At 44.4% G+C, this 18,479-nt stretch overlaps 2 protein-coding genes, 2 non-coding genes and 1 pseudogene across 8 annotated transcripts in view; 3 read left to right on the forward strand and 2 right to left on the reverse strand.

Annotated features, from left to right (window-relative positions):
- The window catches only part of RCSD1 (RCSD domain containing 1), a 73,254-nt gene extending 65,178 nt beyond the window's left edge, over positions 1–8,076 (forward strand). For all 5 annotated transcript variants that reach the window (XM_069548325.1, XM_069548355.1, XM_069548334.1 and 2 more), the window contains 2 exons: positions 413–1,048; positions 6,222–8,076. In XM_069548325.1, coding sequence (XP_069404426.1) covers positions 413–1,048; positions 6,222–6,254 — 669 coding nt within the window. In that variant the 3' untranslated portion in view covers positions 6,255–8,076. The remainder of the gene's footprint in view (positions 1–412; positions 1,049–6,221) is intronic.
- A 6,627-nt stretch (positions 8,077–14,703) lies between these two features.
- Positions 14,704–18,479, forward strand: part of MPZL1 (myelin protein zero like 1) — a 94,834-nt gene continuing 91,058 nt past the window's right edge. Inside the window, exon 1 of the mRNA XM_069548383.1 lies at positions 14,704–15,110. The gene's annotated coding sequence lies outside the window, so the exon portion shown is untranslated. The remainder of the gene's footprint in view (positions 15,111–18,479) is intronic.
- TRNAP-CGG (transfer RNA proline (anticodon CGG)) lies at positions 15,182–15,253 on the forward strand. Its single transcript has one exon. It is a non-coding gene; the product is annotated as a tRNA-Pro (tRNA).
- On the reverse strand, positions 15,900–15,971 carry TRNAP-AGG (transfer RNA proline (anticodon AGG)). The gene has a single exon. It is a non-coding gene; the product is annotated as a tRNA-Pro (tRNA).
- On the reverse strand, positions 16,834–16,989 carry LOC138430173 (putative ribosomal protein eL39-like 5; annotated as a pseudogene).

Raw genomic sequence — 18,479 nt, forward strand, 5'->3', positions numbered from 1 at the left:
AAATAGAGATTTTGTTCAACTTGTTAATTTATGAGGAAATCTATAAGATGGTAAAGCTCAACCAAAGAACTGGTTATTTATAGGCAATTAAATAGAACGAATGTGCGAATAAAATTGCTAAGTTAGACACCAAACTGATTGATGTTTTACAGAACCAATAAAATCTTAGGGTTATCTTTTCTTATTGGATAGAAAGCATTTTTATCTTCATCCACACAGAAAAAATTCTGCAGGTTACCATATAATACCATAACCCCATAGGGCTCTGCCTGTAATAAATAGCAAACAGTGCTACATCCTCGTGGAAAATCAAATGATCCTCAGGTGGGGCTTGTGAAACTGGCATTGAAAGAACATGCATCCTCACCTTGGCCGTTTTCACAGATGAACATTCCTTAACACTTTCTTCCAGGTGCGGACAAGGGGCTCCATAAAAAGGCGCCCTCCCTCCCGGAGATTCCGAAGGTCCCAGTCAGACTGTGGGGAACTGGGGGAGTTCGGGGCCGTGGAGCCTTCCCAGGAGAATGGTGCCAAGGAAGAGAGCGGGGACGAGGTGTTCCCGGCCAAGAGCAAAGCCCCAGGATCCCCTCCTCTGAGGAGGACGCCCAGCAGGACAGAGAAGCTGGAGGAGAAGAGCAGGGCTGTGGGGGAAGCCCAGGAGCCGGAGAAGATTGTGGGGGGCTCTGAGGATGGGGCTGGCCAGCATCCAGCCCGAGCCTCCAGCTCAGAGGCGGAGGATGGGTGTGGGAGCCCCAAAGAGGAGAGACCGACTGGAGAGCAGGCGGAAGAGCCTACAGAGGTGAAGGAGAGGGTGGCCAGTGAAGAGGAGGAGCCCGGACAAAGCAGCCAAGAGGCAAAGGGGCTGGAGGAGGGAGCCGCGGAGGAGGAGCCCCCTCAACCCCCTCCTGGAGAAGGCGCGGGCGGCCACAGCCCAGAGCAGGGGACCAGCGAGGAAAAGCAAGATGAAGGGGCCAGCCTCAAGCCAGGCTGCAGCCCCGACTCTGGCCACGCCCAGCCGGACACCAGCAGCGAGGTCGCCAGGACAGAGGTGGGCAGCCCGGCTTGTCCCTCCCACCCCACTCCCAACCCCCGGGACAGGGCAGGGCCAGCGCACCCTTTTTCCCATGCCCTACCCCTTCTATCTGTCACCAGTCAGCCAGGTGTGCAGTAGCACAGGTGCTGGATTGAGACAGGCTGTCACCGATGGGGAGCAACCAGAAAGGGAAGTGTGTCTTACGCGCTGCCTCTCACTGCCTCGCAGTCCTGGCATCTTTCTAGGTATGACTGAGACCCACACATCAAGGCCTGCTGATGTAGTGTCTGGGCCTGGGCTCACTGCTGTGGTGGATTCCAAGAGCAAAGGAAGTACTCCTTCCGTAGAAAACTCACAGTCTAGCACCTGAGACCAGCAATTCCTTAGGGTGCAGTAAAGAAGGCGGGGCTTCTCCTAGGGAAGCCTGGGGCTCAAGTGGGGGGGAAACAGTTTGTATGTGGAGAGTGCCAGTGGAGCTTCAGGGTGAGGATAGCTTTTGATTTGGGCCTTTAAAGGAGGTTTTGTGACTACAATAAAAAAAATAGAATAAAAATTTTTAGTATTACCTATACTCCAATTAAAAATAGAATGAAATAGTTTTTAAAAAAGCACACAAAATGGATAGAGGAGGCTTTATGTTCCATCTGTGTGACCTCCCTGGTAGCTCAGATGGTAAAGCGACTGCCTCTAATGCAGGAGACCCGGGTTTGATCCCTGGGTTGGGAAGATCCCCTGGAGAAGGAAATGGCAACCCACTCCAGTACTCTTGCCTGGAAAATCCCACGACTGAGCGGCTTTACTACACTTTATGTTCCACCTATTTATGCACGGGGGTTAGATACCTACTGCACATGGGTAGGGGGAGTGCCTCAGTCCCTTCCTTCCTGCTGGGCATTTATTCACCTGGCTCCTTCCACCACTCCCAGAAAGCCTACCTTGACCTCACTCCCTATGCCTCAGGAGCAAGACCAGCCTTCCACAAGAAAAGTTCTGTGTCCCATCCTCTACCAGCACCTCTGACAATCTCATCAACAAAGTCACCCTCCAGTGTTTCTGCCTTCCCTTTGTTTTAGTTTATTCATTCACTCAAGCCACCCTCAGCCTCTGAATGCATTAGCCTCTATCTGGCTTCCTGCTTCCATTTTTTCTGCCTACATAGTCCATTCTCTGTACAGCAACCAAAGAGGTGTGCTTGTGTGTTTACTCTCAATTTTAGTAATTTCTAAAATTACTCAAGTCCTTAGGGCTGCCATAACAAATTACCAGAAATCGGCAGCTTAAAAACAATGCAAATGTGTTGTCCCACAGTTCTGGAGGCCAGAACTCCAAATGCAGAGTATTGGTAGGGTTGCTTCCTTATGGGGGCTTGGAGGATGAGTGTGCTCCATGTCTTTCTCCTAACTCCTGCTGACTGCTGGCACCCCTGAGGAGCCTGTCTTGCCTCTTCCAGCTTCTGATGGTTGTCAGCAGTCCTTGGCCTTCCCAGGTTTGTAGACTTATCACCCCAGCCTCTGACTCTGTCTTCACATGGCCTGTCTCTGTGTGCCTCAAAACTCCCTCTCCTCTCTCTTATAAGGACCCCAGTCATTGGATGTGGGCCCACCCTAAGTCTAGAATGACCTCATCTTGAGATCCTTAAGCATGTCTACAAAGATCCCCTTTCCAAATAAGGCCACGTGCACATGTACTGGGCTTAGGGTTGGACATACCTTTGGAGGAAGACAACTCACTCACCTCTGCTCCCCCTTGCTCCATGGCTTCACAGATTCCAAACCCTCTGTGAGGCCCTTCTCTGCATGGGGGCCCCTGCCAAGCTTTCCCTAACTCTCACCCTCTCTGTACCCCAACCCTGCCAGTGTGTTTGGTTTTGTTTTTTCAGCGGTTAACATCTAGATCCTTGAAGCAACCAGGTGAAGTAATTTATAAGCACAAAATTGGTTGAACAGACTCAGCCTGTAGCTCTCAAATGCCGTCTGAGAGCTGTCGTTTAGGACTGTGCCCAGATTACATAGGCCTGGCGTGTGTACACCCTTCCAGCCCCCCTTCTTTGTGGTTGTGTTTTTATACTCCAAATTGTTAGTGTTCAGGTCCTTCCTAATGTAACTTTTGAATGTTCTTTCTTCAATAGTAATACTTTAAAATTTTTGGATTTTTTAATTTTCAAGACGCTATTTTCATTTTTGTATTACTTAAATGCGAGGTGCTGCCTCTTTCCAAGAGCGTTAACAGCATCTCATTTCTCATTTAATTACATGTGTTGTATCCTCACTATGTGCAGAACACTGTGCTAGTTACTGTGTGTGTGTGTGTGTGTGTGCGTGCAGGCAACACACACACACATCCACTCCCAAGGAGATTTTAATTGAAGAATGATAACTTCTTGAAAAAATTCTTGAGGATTTAGTATATTAAATTCTTTAATATACAGGGGTAAATATGGGTATGTGTGTGAGGTGCCAAGTGAATAGCAAAAAGACTCAGTTGAAAATAATGTATTTTCCAGAAACTGTACATCCAAACTTCCCCTTCTTCCCTTGCATCAAACCAATAATAATATGCTATTCACTGGGACTTTTCAATTTATCTACTCTTCTTTAAGAATTGGCAAAATTTGGTAAGGTAAACAAAAGGTATGGTCTATAGATTCCTAGTGTAATTTTAAAATAGAAGCTGGAAGACATAGCAAAGACTTTCTCCTATTTTGCCTATTTTATTAATGTCAATTAATAAATTAATGAACTAAATTAATAAATGTTGGAATCATTTTCCAGCTGACCTGTATCTAAAATTACTGGGTAAGCTGTCTAATTTTTATTACATAGTGCACAGAATAAATTCTCGTTTTAAAGATTCTGGCAACATGGGAGTATGGAGAGTGGATTTTTTAAATTGATTTATGATATTGTGTAGTTTAGGTGTGCAGTCAAGTGATTTGATTATACATATGTATGTGTATACATCTATATTCTTTTTCTTCTTTCTTTTCTATTATAGGTTATTACAAGATATCAAATATAGTTCCTTGTGCTATACGGTAAATTTTTGTGATCTGTGAGAATGAATTTTGAATCTCTGCCCTCATCTTTCTCTTTGTACTTTCTCTTTTAGTACGCATAATCACCATAAATCACTCAGTGTTCATATTTTCAGTCCTATTAGGGTTTGATGGGCTGAGTTGCAGTTATTTCGGACAAAGATTTTTTTTTTAATTCCTGCATATACTTATCACTTCCTCTTGATAATCTTTGACATTGAGTATATTCTTATGTAGTTGATCTGATCAATATATTTCTACCAATCAAAGAAGATGGGGGTTAGATGTGGAGGTTGGGGCAGGGGGGCGGTACTAGAAAAGTGTTTTTTAAGTGCGTGCTGCCTCTGCCTGATTCAGAAAAGACCTGGGACAGGTATGGTATCCCTGGGGAAGCCTGTGACCCAAGGGGCCTATGTCACAGTTGTCCTCATAGGGAAATCCTTTGGCACCATTGCCTGAGGTATTTTGCTTCTAACCTTGACCAGGCTTGAGAAGACCAAAAGAGAATTAGAAGCAGTGCCCCTCCCAGATTAAATAAATTATCTGGATTTGTGCAGAGGTTTTTTTGTGAAGCAGTTTATACTGATGAGTAGAGCTGATATCCTTTGTGTCAACTTGAGCTCTGTGACTTTGGATGATTCCTGTCCCTTGGAGACAGTCGCTTGTGAGCTGTCCTTCTTCATGTTTTTGTTGTCCTTCTGCTCCTTGATCTTGGTTTCACCATGGACCTGCTCTGGTTTTCTGTATTAATCCCCAAAGTCCAGTCACTCTCACACCCACCTTCTTTGTCAAGACTTGTGAATGTCATTGGTGGAATTCACAAAACCATGCTGCCTGGATCTGCTATAAACTCTTACCAACCTGGCTGAACCATATCCGTCCTCTGCTGGGACACCCTTTCACTGCTTCTCTATCATCCTGTTTTCATCCTCGTTCTCCCAGCTCACTGCCTGCCTCTTCCTCTCCTGCTTTGCAAATGACCTCATCTCCTGTTTACCCAAGAGGAAGACCAGCCTATTTGTCACCTGCCTCACACCTTCAAAGACTCTCTTTTCCCTGTGAATCCGAGGAGAGGCCCTTTATCCTTGATAAGATTACCCACCTTGTCTGCTGTGTCAATTGTTTTCTGGACTTTTCTACAAGATATTTGTAGAGCATACGTGTGCCTTTAAGCGAGGGGGTTAGCCCAAGATTTTCCTGTTCGGTTACCCGTCTGTATTTCTAGCACCTCACTAGCTCGCCCCTTTCTTCCTACAAACATTTATCTCTAATCCTAAAGATAAATCTCTCAGCTCTGCTTTCTGACCCTCACTCTTACCAATGACTTTGAAGCTCAGTCGTGGCCTCCATCCACCAAAGACCTGATGTGTCTCTGCTCTTGTCATCCTCACCTCTCTGAAATAGCTGATGCTGGCAACCCACCCTAGAAACCACGTCCATCCTTCCACCTCTGCCTGGCTGGGCTGCCCTGGCCCCTTCTCGGCCTCTGGGCAGCATCATGACTCCTGCACCTGGTCTCTCCTCCTGGCCTCTCCTGACTGCTTAGCGCCAGCCAGGCTCTCACATGGTCCCAGCCGCACCCCACAGGCCCAGCAGCCCCTCATTCCACACGCCCCCAAACCAGACTGCTGTTTACTTTGTTTCTTCAGTTACTTTCAACTGAACCTGAAACTCCTTTTTGCCCATATACATTCCTGCTCATGAGGAACTTTTCCTCTTTCTCTTTGATTCTTTAACAGTGTTTCAGGATGATGAAATTAAAGGGAATGAGTGACGAGGGGAGAAGCTAGGGCCGTGAGGACATGGGAGGCCAAGCATCAAGGAAAAGGCAGTGTCCTTGTTGAGAGCCCAAGCTCTGATCCCAGGGTTTAAATCCTGACTCCCCCACTTGCTAGCTATATGACCTAGGGGAAGTCACTTGACCTCTCTGTGCCTTAATTAACCCACCTATAAAACAGAGTAAATACAAGTATCAAACTCCTATTGCTTTTGTGAGAAATAAATGTATTGATGAGTATGAAAAACTATGTCAGTCACATAGCATTATTATCACTATTACTATTGTTGCCTGACTTAGCATCCCCAGGAAGGCAAGCTGAGTGTCCAGGCTTCTCTACTCTCCTCCTAATTTATTCCTTCCTCTTTTGTTCTCAGGATAACACCCCTGCCCAGGACACTAAAATGTGAAGAGCACATTGCTTCTAGTGATGAAGCTGCTGGAGCCATGTCTTTGAAAGTAGCAGCAAAAAGGAAGCCATTGCAGGGCATGATGGGCTGAGAGTCTGAAGTCAGCCTGAAGACACAGGGTGCCGTTTCCCAGCCTGCACACCACTGCAGACGGAGAGCGGACCTGAGGGCAGAAGACTTTGATCAGCTTGAGTTTGTGTCACTTGATGGATTCTTTTTTCTTTTTTTTTTTTTTAAGAAAACTTATTTAAAACAATTTGCTGTTTTGACAACTCCCAGGGATACTGGTCAACCTGTGGGGCCCAGACCCACACCCACTTACCCCTACAGCTGACCTCAGAACTGGACTCGCATTTAGCTAATCAGATTGTGTTTATATAAAGTGATAGCCCTTTTATTATTCCTAAGTTTTCACAGTTCTCAAATATAAGTAAAAACTCATTTCAGGTGGCTAGAATCAAAGTAGTATCACTGGAAATATACATCCTGTAAGTTACAGAAGACCTGAAATTGTATGGAGACCCTGAAACAACCTTTCAGCTTGGTCCAAATGTGACTGGTCAACCAATTTTGAAAACACTGGACTCGAAGAGATAATTATTGAAACATTTGAAAACATATGTCTGTTCCAGGGACAGGAGCTTTGAAAGTGAAAGCAAAGTCCCTTAGTCGTGTCAGACTCTTTGTGACCCCATGGACTGTAGCCTATGAGGTTCCTCCATCCATGGCATTTTCCAGGATTTTCCTTCTCCAGGGAATCTTCTGACCCAGGTATTGAAACCAGGTCTCCAGCATTGCAAGCAGACGATTTTACTGTCTGAGCCACCAGGGAAGCTCCCCATCTGGTAATTTACCAGGAGCTTTCCCATCTGGTAATTCTCTAGTTAGGAATTTTCAGCTCATCTCCTACTTCCAGGGGACAAGAGGCAGAGGCAGGCAGCAACTCCTTTGGGGAGGCAGAATGTCAAGAGGTTTCACAGGTCTGCACTTCATTTCCTCTTCTTGAAAGCAGAACAATGATACCTGAGCAGTGCCTGCCCTCTGGTTTATCCTGGGAAGATGAAGTTTGTGCTTCCAGAAGGGGAGCCCCAAGCATGAATTAGATGTCTCCTGGGAAATGCACTGGGCATCACGATGTGCAACCTACATAATAAGGACATCCTTCCCTGACTTGAATGGAAACCCAGGGTCTCCTCCCCGACTCAGGAGGGATGGAGTAGGTCATTGGTCTGTTCTCCCTGAATAGCTCTTGCTTTAACGTTCTGTTGAGAGAGTGCAGGAAGCTTCGCTAGGAACAGGGGGCGTGACTACCCCTTTCTTAACATACTCTCTCCCCCCTTCACACACTCCTGCTGAAAGATGCTCGTCCAAATAAATTTTAATCTTTAGAGTTGCTCCTTATTCAGATTTATTTCAGTATCTCAACATGCAGATTTGGTAGTTGGAGCAGTCATTTTTCTGGAGGTCTCTTAGACCATACTCTATCTACTCTGACTTCAAAAAGTAGTTTCCCAGACTAAAAGGCCTTATCTCACCACTGGTACCTCAGTTTTTATCACCTCATTACAATTTTTCTAACTCCAGAATAGTATTAATATTTGATATATACATTTTTCAAAAACTATTTTAAAATTGAATGTAGCTTCTAAATCTTGTAATCTAGTGAAGACTGATACTATAATAAGTTTTGTATTTTAGCAGAGTTTGGGAGATATGTGTATCAGTTATTTTGAGATCTATATACTATCTATCATCTGTCTATCTACCTATCTAATTTCTTCACAGAGATGTATACCCCCTAAACAATACATGGATTTATTTATATATGTCTTTGGGTTGTTTATGCGCGCACATATCTAGGCAAGAGTTTTGAGAATGTGAGCTTGGCTGTGGGTGTGTGTGGTGAAAGGGGGAAATCTGCCATTCTTCCTTACTAGAAGAAGGAATGGAATAGATGGGATGTGAATGTAGAAATGAAACTCTATCTCACATACCTTACAGTAGCAGATGAAGGAGCAATAAAAATGACAAGAATGTGACACTGAAGGAGCATGTGTGATGCTATCAAAAGTCTCACCAGTTCCCTGTTAATCACATATTTGATCTGTTTTGCGAGAACATAGAGACCTATTCCCAGGCGTTGTTATTGGTGACTCCTAGTGGGGAATTCATGAAGCGAACGCAGGACCCTGTTCCCTGTTGGTGCTGCGGCCTGGGTGTTTAATGCTCTCTTCTCGAAACACTGTGGTTCGGTGATGCATCACTATAGTTGAGACTAGGACTTCACCCTGGGGATTAAAGAAATCCACTTGTGTTTTAGGTGGAACAGTCATCACCAGACCAGGAAGACTTTCTTTCATTCAGGTCCCGTTAATAGGTTGAAGGAAAACACTGTTTCTTCACAGCTACAAGGTTGAAGAAAAGAGTCAGAATCATTCTTCCAGTTCCTTTGTAGTCCAGCTTGAATTTTAAACTGTGTTCCTCCTTTCTCCAGAGAGGGAGCATGAAAAAAACCTGACTGTTTTGAAGGAATATGCCAGTATTGAAAAGGCTGTGATGCTGTTTCAGCTGCACGTAGCATTAGGTAACCAACCAGCTATGACCACAAAAACCCCAGAGACGCAGGACTCCACTCTTCACTGAGGCCACCCTGAAAAGGATCCAGTTTGCCAGACCAGTTTTGACTTGTGACCAATTGACTAATCATTAATGTATGTTAGATAATGGAATAAAGGAGTGGATGGACAAATAGTTCGTCATCATCTTTTGATTAAGTACTCTTGGAGGTGTAAAATTTTAATGCAGTTGAATGAATGAGGACCTTCAGCTGCTAATGAAAGGAACTCAAACTGGCTGATACAAAACATCTATGTCTATGAATCTCTCTCTCCCCCTCCTCCTTCTCTATTTGCCTGTACAATGTTAATATACATTGACAATCCATGGACAGACCTGAATACAATCAATTAAGCAATGTCTCTGCTTTCTTCTGTTGACCATAGTCTCAAGTAGGCTCTTCCCAGCCTGCAAACCCAATAGAAAGAGCTTATTGTTTCCTAATAACTGTAGGGGAAAATCCTACAAAGGTTTTCTGTAGACTCCATGGGGATCACATATCCATGTCTGAACCGATCGTTATGAACAAGGAGATGCAGAGATCAGATCAGCCAGCCCTCGGTCACATGCTCTCTCCTGCAGTTGGGGGCTAGGTGAGTTAGTTCTATCATCTTCAAGGACCGTGAATGGGAGTAACAGGGTGCCTCAAGGTTAAATCAGAGTGCTGTTACTAAAAGAAATGATGCTGGGTAGGCAACAACAAGAAACAAAACAGAGTCTGAGCAAAATTTTAGTGCTACTCAAATAAAACAGCATTTGTTTTCAGAAGCCACCACAGAAAATAGTCTCATTTTTCATGTGATGTTTGCTGTGTCCAGAGCCAGTCTGGAGCTCCAGTGGGTTAAGTCAGTGTCTGTGTTGTTCATTGTGCCAGTGCCTCATGTGTTATAGGCACTCAATAAATACTTATTAAGTAAGGAATGACTGAGCTGATTTCGGACTGGAGTAAGATTATCTTCAGCATTTATCACTGCCCAATGGCTCCCTCACTGATACCAGATGCCTGAAATGTTTTAATTAGCAACTGATTCCACTGCCTCTAGTCTTCCCATTCAAAATGCATATCCTGAGAAAGAGAATATTTCATACCTTTGTCATCACATCTTGAATTGAGTTTGTTCTAGAAAACCTTCTAGAAGGGATTGAAAAAGAACAGCAGAGTACATGAAAGTCTAGGGGCGGTTTACACGCTTTCCTGACTTCCCAGTCTTGTTTAGAGTGAGCCAGGCCCAGTGATGTCATGATCAGAGTGCCTACGGAGGCTGAGAAAACCATTACTCCAGTTCTGCCCTCAGTCAAGAAGAGCTATGGGAATTCTGGAGAAACCACAATTGCAGTCAGATGGAGCAGGAAGCTGTGGTTCTTTGATCCTCCTCAGAGAAAGAAGAGATGATGAATGCGTGAAATGCCTCGCAGTATAAAGGGAGCCACCCACTTCAAAAACAGGAACAAAGAGAATTCTTGACTTCTCTTCCTGGAAAGTTCTGGGCTCCCCATGGTACCTGCAACACCCTGGCACAGTCAAGGAGATGCCATGAGGGAAACAGGATGTAGAAGGAAGAGGTTGAAATGGGCTAGGATTCCTCACTGGGCACTCTTGTCAGTAATGACTCTGGCCCTTGATGGTGTAGTTGTATATGAAGTTTTGAAAAAATTACTTGTATTTAGACAAACCAATAATGTCAGTTGCTTCCCAGGTGGCTCAGATGGTAAAGAATCTGCCTGCAAAGCAGGAGACCTGGGTTCAATCATTGGGTTGGGAAGATCTCCTGGAGGAAGGGCATGGCAACCCACTCCAGCATTCTTGGCTGCAGAATTCCACGGCAAGAGGAGCCTTGCAGTCTACAGTCCATGGCGTCTCTGAGTGGGACATGACTGAGCAACTAACACTTTCACTTTCATAATGTCAGTTGGGTTTCCTTGGTGGAAACCCAGTCAGTTCAGCCGCTCAGTCATGTCCCACTCTTTGCAACCCCATGGACTGCAGCATGCCAGGCTTCCCTGTCCATCACCAACTCCCGGAGCTTACTCAAACTCACATCCATCAAATCGATGATGCCATCCAATCATTTCTTCCTCTGTTGTCCCCTTCTCTTCCTGCCTTCAATCTTTCACAGCATCAGGGTCTTTTCCAATGTGTCAGTTCTTCACATCAGGTGACCAAAGTATTGGAGTTTCAGTTTCAATGTCAGTCCTTTCAATGAATATTCAGGACTGATTTCCTTTAGGATTGACTGGTTGGAGCTCCTTGCAGTCCAAGGGACTCTCAAGAGTGTTCTCCAACACCACAGTTCAAAAGCATCAATTCTTTGGCGCTCAGTTTTCTTTATAGTCCGACTTTCACATCCATACCTGACTACTGAAAAAACCTAGATGGACCTTTGTTGGCAAAGTAATGTCTCTGTTTTTTAATACCCTGTCTAGGTTTGTCATTGCTTTTCTTCTAAGGAGCAAGAGTCTTTTAATTTCATGGCTGCAATCACCATCTGCAGTGATTTTGGAGCCCAATAAAATAAAGTCTGTCATTATTTTCCCATCTATTTGCCATGAAGTGATGGGACCGGATGACATGATCTTTGTTTTCTGAATGCTGAGTTTTAAGCCAACTTTTTCACTTTCCTCTTTCACTTTCGTCAAGTGGCTCTTTAGTTCTTCTTCCCTTTCTGCCCTAAAGGTGGTATCATCTGCATATCTTGAGACTTTTGATACTTCTCCCTGCAATCTTGATTCCAGCTTGTGCTTCATCCAGCCCAGCATTTCACATCATGTACTCTGCATAGAAGTTCAATAAGCAGGGTGACAATATACAGCCTTGACATACTCCTTTCCCAATTTGGAACCAGTCTGTTCTAACTGTTGCTAGAGTCTGTCTGGTTCTAACTGTTGCTTCTTGACCTGCATACAGGTTTCACAGGAGGCAGGGTAGGAGGTCTGGTATTCCCATCTCTTTAAGAATTTCCCACAGTTTGATGTGATCCACACAATCAAAGGCTTTAGGGTAGTCAATGAAGAAGTAGATGATTTTTGGAATTCTCTTGCTTTTTCTATGATCCAACAGATGTTGGCAATTGGATCTCTGGTTCCTCTGCCTTTCCTAAATCCAGCTTGAGCATCTGGAAGTTCTTGGTTCACATACTGTTGAAGCCTAGCTTGAAGGATTTTGAGCATTACCTTGCTAGTATGTGAAATGATTGCAATTGTGCAGTAATTTGAACACACTTTGGCATTGCCCTTCTTTGGGATTGGAAGGAAAACTGACCTTTTCCAGTCCTGTGGCCACTGCTGAGTTTTCCCAATTTGCTGGCCTATTGAGTGCAGCACTTTCACAGCATCATCTTTTAGGATTTGAAATAGCTCACCTGGAATTCCGTCACCTCCACCAGCTCAGTTCGTAGTCATGCTTCCTAAGATCCACTTGACTTCAGACTCCAGGATGTCTGGCTCTAGGTGAGTGATCACACCATTGTGGTTATCTGGGTCATGAAGATCTTTTTTGTATGGTTCTTCTGTGTATTCCTGCTTACTCTTCTTAATATCTGCTTCCGTTAGGTACACACTGTTTCTGTCCTTTATTGTGCCCATCTTTGCTTGAAATGTTCCCTTGGTATCTCTAATTTTCTTGAAGGGATTTCTAGTCTTTCCCATTCTATTGTTTTCCTGTATTTTTTTGTATTGATCACTGAGGAAGGCTTTCTTATCTCTCCTTGCTATTCTCTGGGACTCTGCATTCAAATGGGTATATCTTTCCTTTTCTCCTTTGCCTTTTGCTTCTCTTCTTTTTAGAGCTATTTGTAAGGCCTCCTCAGGCAACCCTTTTGCCTTTTTGCATTTCTGTTTTCTTGGGGATGGTCTTGATCACTGCCTCCTGTACGATGTTACAGGCTTCTGTCCATAGTTCTTCAGGCACTCTATCAGATCTAATCCCTTGAATCTATTTGTCACTTCCACTGCATAATCATAAGGGAATTGATTTAGGTCATACCTGAATGGCTTAGTGGTTTTCCCTATGTTCTTCAAGTCTGAATTTTGCAATAAGGAGTTCATGTTCTGAACCAGAGTCAGCTTCCAGTCTTGTTTTTGCTGACTGCATAGAGCTTCTTCATCTTTGGCTGCAAAGAATATAATCAATCTGATTTCGGTGTTCACCATCTGGTGATGTCCATGTGTAGCGTCTTCTCTTGTGTTGTTGGAAGAGGGTGTTTGCTATGACCAGCATGTTCTCTTGGCCAAACTGTTAGTCTTTACCCTGCTTCATTTTATACTCCAAGGCCAAACTTGCCTGTTACTCCAGGTATCGCTTGACTTCCAACTTTTGCATTCCAGTCCCCTATGATGGAAAAGACATCTTTTTTTGGTGTTAGTTCTAGAAAGTCTTTAGTTCTTCCTAGAACTGTTCAACTTCAGATTCTTTGGCATTAGTGGTTGGGGCATAGACATGGATTACTGTGATACTGAATGGTTTGCCCTGGAAACCAAGATCAGTCTGTCACTTTTGAGATTGCACCCAAGTACTGTATTTCAGACTCTTTTGTTGGCTATGATGGCTACTCCGTTTTTCCTAAGGGATTCCTGCCCACAGTAGTAGATAAATTGACCATCTAAATTAAATTCGCCCATTCCTGCCCAGTTTAATTCACTGATGCCTAAAATGTTGATGTTCACTCTTGCCATCTGTTGACCACTTTCAATTTACCTCCATTCACAGACCTAACATTCCAGATTGCTATGCAATGTTGTCCTTTATAGCACCAAACTTTACTTCTATCACTAGACACATCCACAGCCTGACATTGTTTTCGCTCTTGCTCAGCCTCTTCATTCCTTCTGGAGCTATTCCTTTGCTCTTCTCTAGTAGCATATTGGGCACCTATCCAACTGGGAGGTTCGTCTCTCAGTGTCATATCTTTTTGCCTTTTCATACTGTTCATGGGGCTCTCCAGGCAAGAATGCTAAAGTGGTAATTACCTTGTAGCAAAAGCAATAGAATACACTGCTGCTGCTGCTGCTAAGCCACTTCAGTCGTGTCTGACTCTCTGCGACCCCATAGATGGCAGCCCACCAGGCTCCTCCATCCCTGGGATTCTCCAGGCAAGAACACTGGAGTGGGTTGCCATTTCCTTCTTCAATGCATGAAAGTGAAAAGTGAAAGCGAAGTCTCTCAGTCGTGTCCGACCCTCAGCGACCCCATGGACTGCAGCCTACCAGGCTCCTCCGTCCATGGGATTTTTCAGGCAGAAGTACTGGAGTGGGGTGCCATTGCCTTCTCTGAATAGAATACACAGGTTAAAGTAAAAAAACAAACAAACAAACAAAAACGGATACAATATGGAATCAGATTTGTTCTTCCCTATGAAGAACAAACGAAGGGGAGGTGGTGCTAGGTCAAAGGTTCTGCCCACTGCCAGTGCCTTCTCCACTCCTCCAAGCTAACAAGACACCAAACCCTGTCTCCCTCCCTGCCCCTTTCATAGTCCTCCCCATCCAACACAACTTCTAAGACTTGGGTAGTTGCTGTGCCTACCATGCCACTTCCTCGCCATGTCGCCTGAAATACCTAACTGCGAAATGAGGTTAGTAGGTTAGAGACAGATTGTTACAGATAACGCAGTGCGTTCAGTACATCCAAGGCTCTAAAAAGGGTGCGTGATCTCAAAATGAACGTTGGAAAAAAAGTTATCTGTCAATACTCTCCCCTTTGAGAATTCTGTGTCCCAACACTCCCTTGCAGGGATAAGGTGCATCCTTTCCCATTTCTCGCCAGCTCGTCGAGGTTTTTCCCGCTCCACCCACCCATGTCCGCCGTCGGCAGCCGAGCGTCTTCCGGCAGCCAAGCAGAGGCTGGGAATGCGGATGAGGCACGTTGCACAGAGCCAAGTGCTCTGAGGCTGATCTGAGCTGAGAGCGGCGGGACCTCCCCGCAAGTAACGAAACTGGCGGCATGGAGACCCTGGGCTGCGAGCACCTGGCGGAGTCCGAGACGTCCGAGGGGCCCTGCCTGCGCCCTCCTAGCCCCGGCTTCCACCGCCCTGCCGCCCCCGCCTTCCACGGCTATCCTGGCTCGTGGAAGGCGGCTTCCCGAATCTTGTGCGGATGGCCGCAGGCGGCGGCGCAGAGCCGAGGCGCCGGAAGATAAGACCTACCCCGCTGGGAAAAAATGCACGTCCCTTCCTGGTGTCCCTTTGGGTGGCGAAAGCGTTTTGACCCAAGACCTGGGAAATGAGAGGAAATTCTCTAGCCGAGGTTGGTCGGGCGGTGCAGCTGGCGGTTGGATAAGGCTGAAGGGAGGCTCTGGGAGGCCTTTTGCCGAGAGCGGCTCGTTGGTCTAGGGGTATGATTCTCGCTTCGGGTGCGAGAGGTCCCGGGTTCAAATCCCGGACGAGCCCAGGCTTTTTCTTGCGTAAGCAGTACAATTTAAAACTTTTTTTCCCCCACATGGCTCATTTAAGGGCTGAAATGAAACTATTCTAGTTCCTTGAGCTCAAACCTTGACCAAGAAGTACTTTTCACGTAGTAAAAGATCACATGAGATCAATTCGTACAATATGTGGTCTTTTTTCGTCTGAGGGCAAGATATGAAAATGCTTGTACCACTTTGAAACACATGCTAGGAAAAAAGACACGCCTCGTGCGGACCCCGGGGCAGCCCCGGAATACTCCGAGCGTGAGTGCGGCACGGAGGGTCGGCGGGCCCGGGTGAGCCGGCGCGCAGTCCGCCTCCCACGGTCGCTGTGCAGGCGGACCGGCGCGGGCGTGAGCAGATTTAGGTCGCACTTGTAGGCACCGGAGATGCCCAGCGAACGTGCTCGACTCTGGAACTGGCAGGAATGGGATGAGTCTTTTCAGAGCATTACATTGCTTTCAAACTTTCTACGTTTTCAGATTATGTCGTTTAATGGTATTTGAACTTAAAGTGTGCTATAAGTTCAAAAGGTCTCAATTTTGTATTTTTCCACCAACATGTATTTATTATATTCATAGATCTAAAGTTAATTTCTTTAGAAATGGATTTAATTCAAAGAAAAGAAAAGAGGGCTCGTCCGGGATTTGAACCCGGGACCTCTCGCACCCTAAGCGAGAATCATACCCCTAGACCAACGAGCCGTCGTTCTCCGAGTCTTCCTGCCATCGTAAAAGCAGGAAGAATTACTGACTTCTGCGTTTCCAAGCGGTTATTTACTGTTATGTGTTTATATTCCTCAGCTGTTTTGCGTTCTAGTGTAAACGGATTTTCTTTTTCTCTTGATTTTTGAAAATCAGTAATACAGAAGAAAACAACGATGTCACTATCAGTGGAATATTTATAATTTTATTTATATTTATGGCTGATAAACTGCAGTGAGTGTGTGGCAATTTCCCTGTGGCAGGTAGGTTCCAGATTCTCTCCCCTACTGAGTTCTGGATGTTGCACTTTCCAATAGTAGTGACATCGTCAGTTTCTTGCCTACACATTTTATCCTAGTGTTCAAAGCACCGTCTTTCCGGCCTTAAGTATTGCCATCTATGTGTTTTTACTCGATCTGTTTTCTTCAGCTGGAAAATCTGTTTCTCATTCTCTCTTTTGACCTTCTCAGAAAGAAATCCTTTAACAAATTAAAAACCAATTGTATGTGGTATATAACTGGGTTGCAGTCCAGTCTTGTCTCTTCTAAACATTAATAGCAGCACTGAATTCTACTGTATAATCGGCAAACAACTGTTATAATTGGTGTCCAATTGTCCCAGTATCTCTAAGGCATGGCTTCTTAACTCTATTTTATTTATTTTTAATTTTTTTCCCAAAAGAATGTTTCACATATTTATTACTGAGCCACACGGACCTCTAGTGAGGAAACACCAAGAGTCACACATTTCGTTTCTCCCATGAGCTATTCAGACAGCAGTGAGTTTGCACTGCTGTGATTCAGTTAAGGTGCAAGTGACCTTGCCATAGCATAGATGAGTGCCAATTGGTAAATGAGGCTCCTCAGAGGCCCAGCTTGGGTCTTCACCAGTGTCTTTTCTTGGAGTTATACCTGATTTTATTACCAGTTTTCATTCAAATCGATTGGGGAATGGAATGATGCCGCTTTTGTTTCTTGGTCAGAAATTGATTGATCTTCAAATTCTTGTGAAAAGACATGGGGAGGAGTAAATTCAACTGCACAGAGGAAAATGGAGAAGAGAAAAGAGCTTTTTTACTATATTTTAAATTCTTAAATAGTATGGAGGCTTATGCTGGCAAAGCTGGTGCTCAATGACTAACTGCTGAATGACTGCAATATGTTCCGAATCCCTTAAAACTACAAATTTTGGTACTTGGACAATCAGTATTTGTGAATTGCAACTCTAACAAATAACTAACCGGATAGGAAACTATAAGTAGACAGAGTGACTATCCTAAATAGGCCTATTTATTTTATTTCATGTACCATTCATTGTTTATTCATTTGATTGCTCATTCACTCAAACATTTAGAGGCACTATGTGTTGTTAACAACACTCTAAGTTGTTAACTTTCTACTTATGGTTCAATGTGAGTAAATTTTAGTTCTGGGGTTCTAACATTAAGACTCCACCCTTTGTTTTATTTGAAAACATCCTAACTTGAGTCTTCAGTTCTTCTTAGGTCCCAAAGCAAGGAGGATAAGAATACCCTTTAAAAATATTCATTAGTTCTAGATGTCAGCAGAGTTTATTCATCAGAACCCAACTGGAAAAAAAATGTGCCCTGGACACTTAAGAAGTTTCTATTTCTCCTGGAAATGAGGAAACTACAAAATATAACTCGTTAGGTAAAATAATGTAATCACTTCGGTTTTCTGGGAACCTCCATCTCCACAGTTACCAAGAGGTCTGTCTTTATGCTCACCTTTCCCACTTGAATTTATTATTAAGTTATTATCATTTTAGGGCTTTTATTTTTCCTATTTCTTCTTCTCTAGTGATTGCAAGGGTTTGTCTTTTATTCTGCAGGTGCCACTAGACTGTCACATTTCCCTCCCAATGATGATATAGGAAGACTGACAGTAACAAAACTCAGGATATCAGTTGTCCAACTCACAGTGACAAATGTCTCTATCCCAGCAAGAGGAATGCCTGTGATACCTCTCCAGAGCACATCGTTCCCTCATAGGTGAAGCAGAAGTAGTACATAGGTGCTGTCGGGGTACAGGGAGACAGAGAACCTTGAGGAACATTTTATCCCGGCCACAGTGAATGAACAAGCTGGAGACACATCCTTCTCCTATACAGTAAACCCTAAAGACCCTGTTACCAAGTTCTTCCAACTTGTGCCTCTGTGCCCGGGGATACCAGGGGCACTAGAGGCGCTAGAACTTGGATTTTCAGATTTTCAAAACTTTCCTAGGAAAATGCAATCCCTTTCTGGATTGAGACAGTCTCTGTAGAAATGTTAATGAAACTGATTTAGCTCCAGATAAATCTTTCTCAGTGTGTCCTGGATTCATCTTTGACTCTATCTGATATCCATCAAATCTCAGTGCTCCTGGAATGGCTTGCTGTCACCACCCACAGATCACAGCATTCCAATCTTCCTCTGGCAACAGATTTTAAAATACAAGGAGGGAGAGAATACCACTGAGAGCACAGGAAGTGGAAGAGAATTCTACT

Source organism: Ovis canadensis, chromosome 1, assembly GCF_042477335.2.
Source record: "Ovis canadensis isolate MfBH-ARS-UI-01 breed Bighorn chromosome 1, ARS-UI_OviCan_v2, whole genome shotgun sequence".
Lineage (NCBI taxonomy): Eukaryota > Metazoa > Chordata > Mammalia > Artiodactyla > Bovidae > Ovis > Ovis canadensis.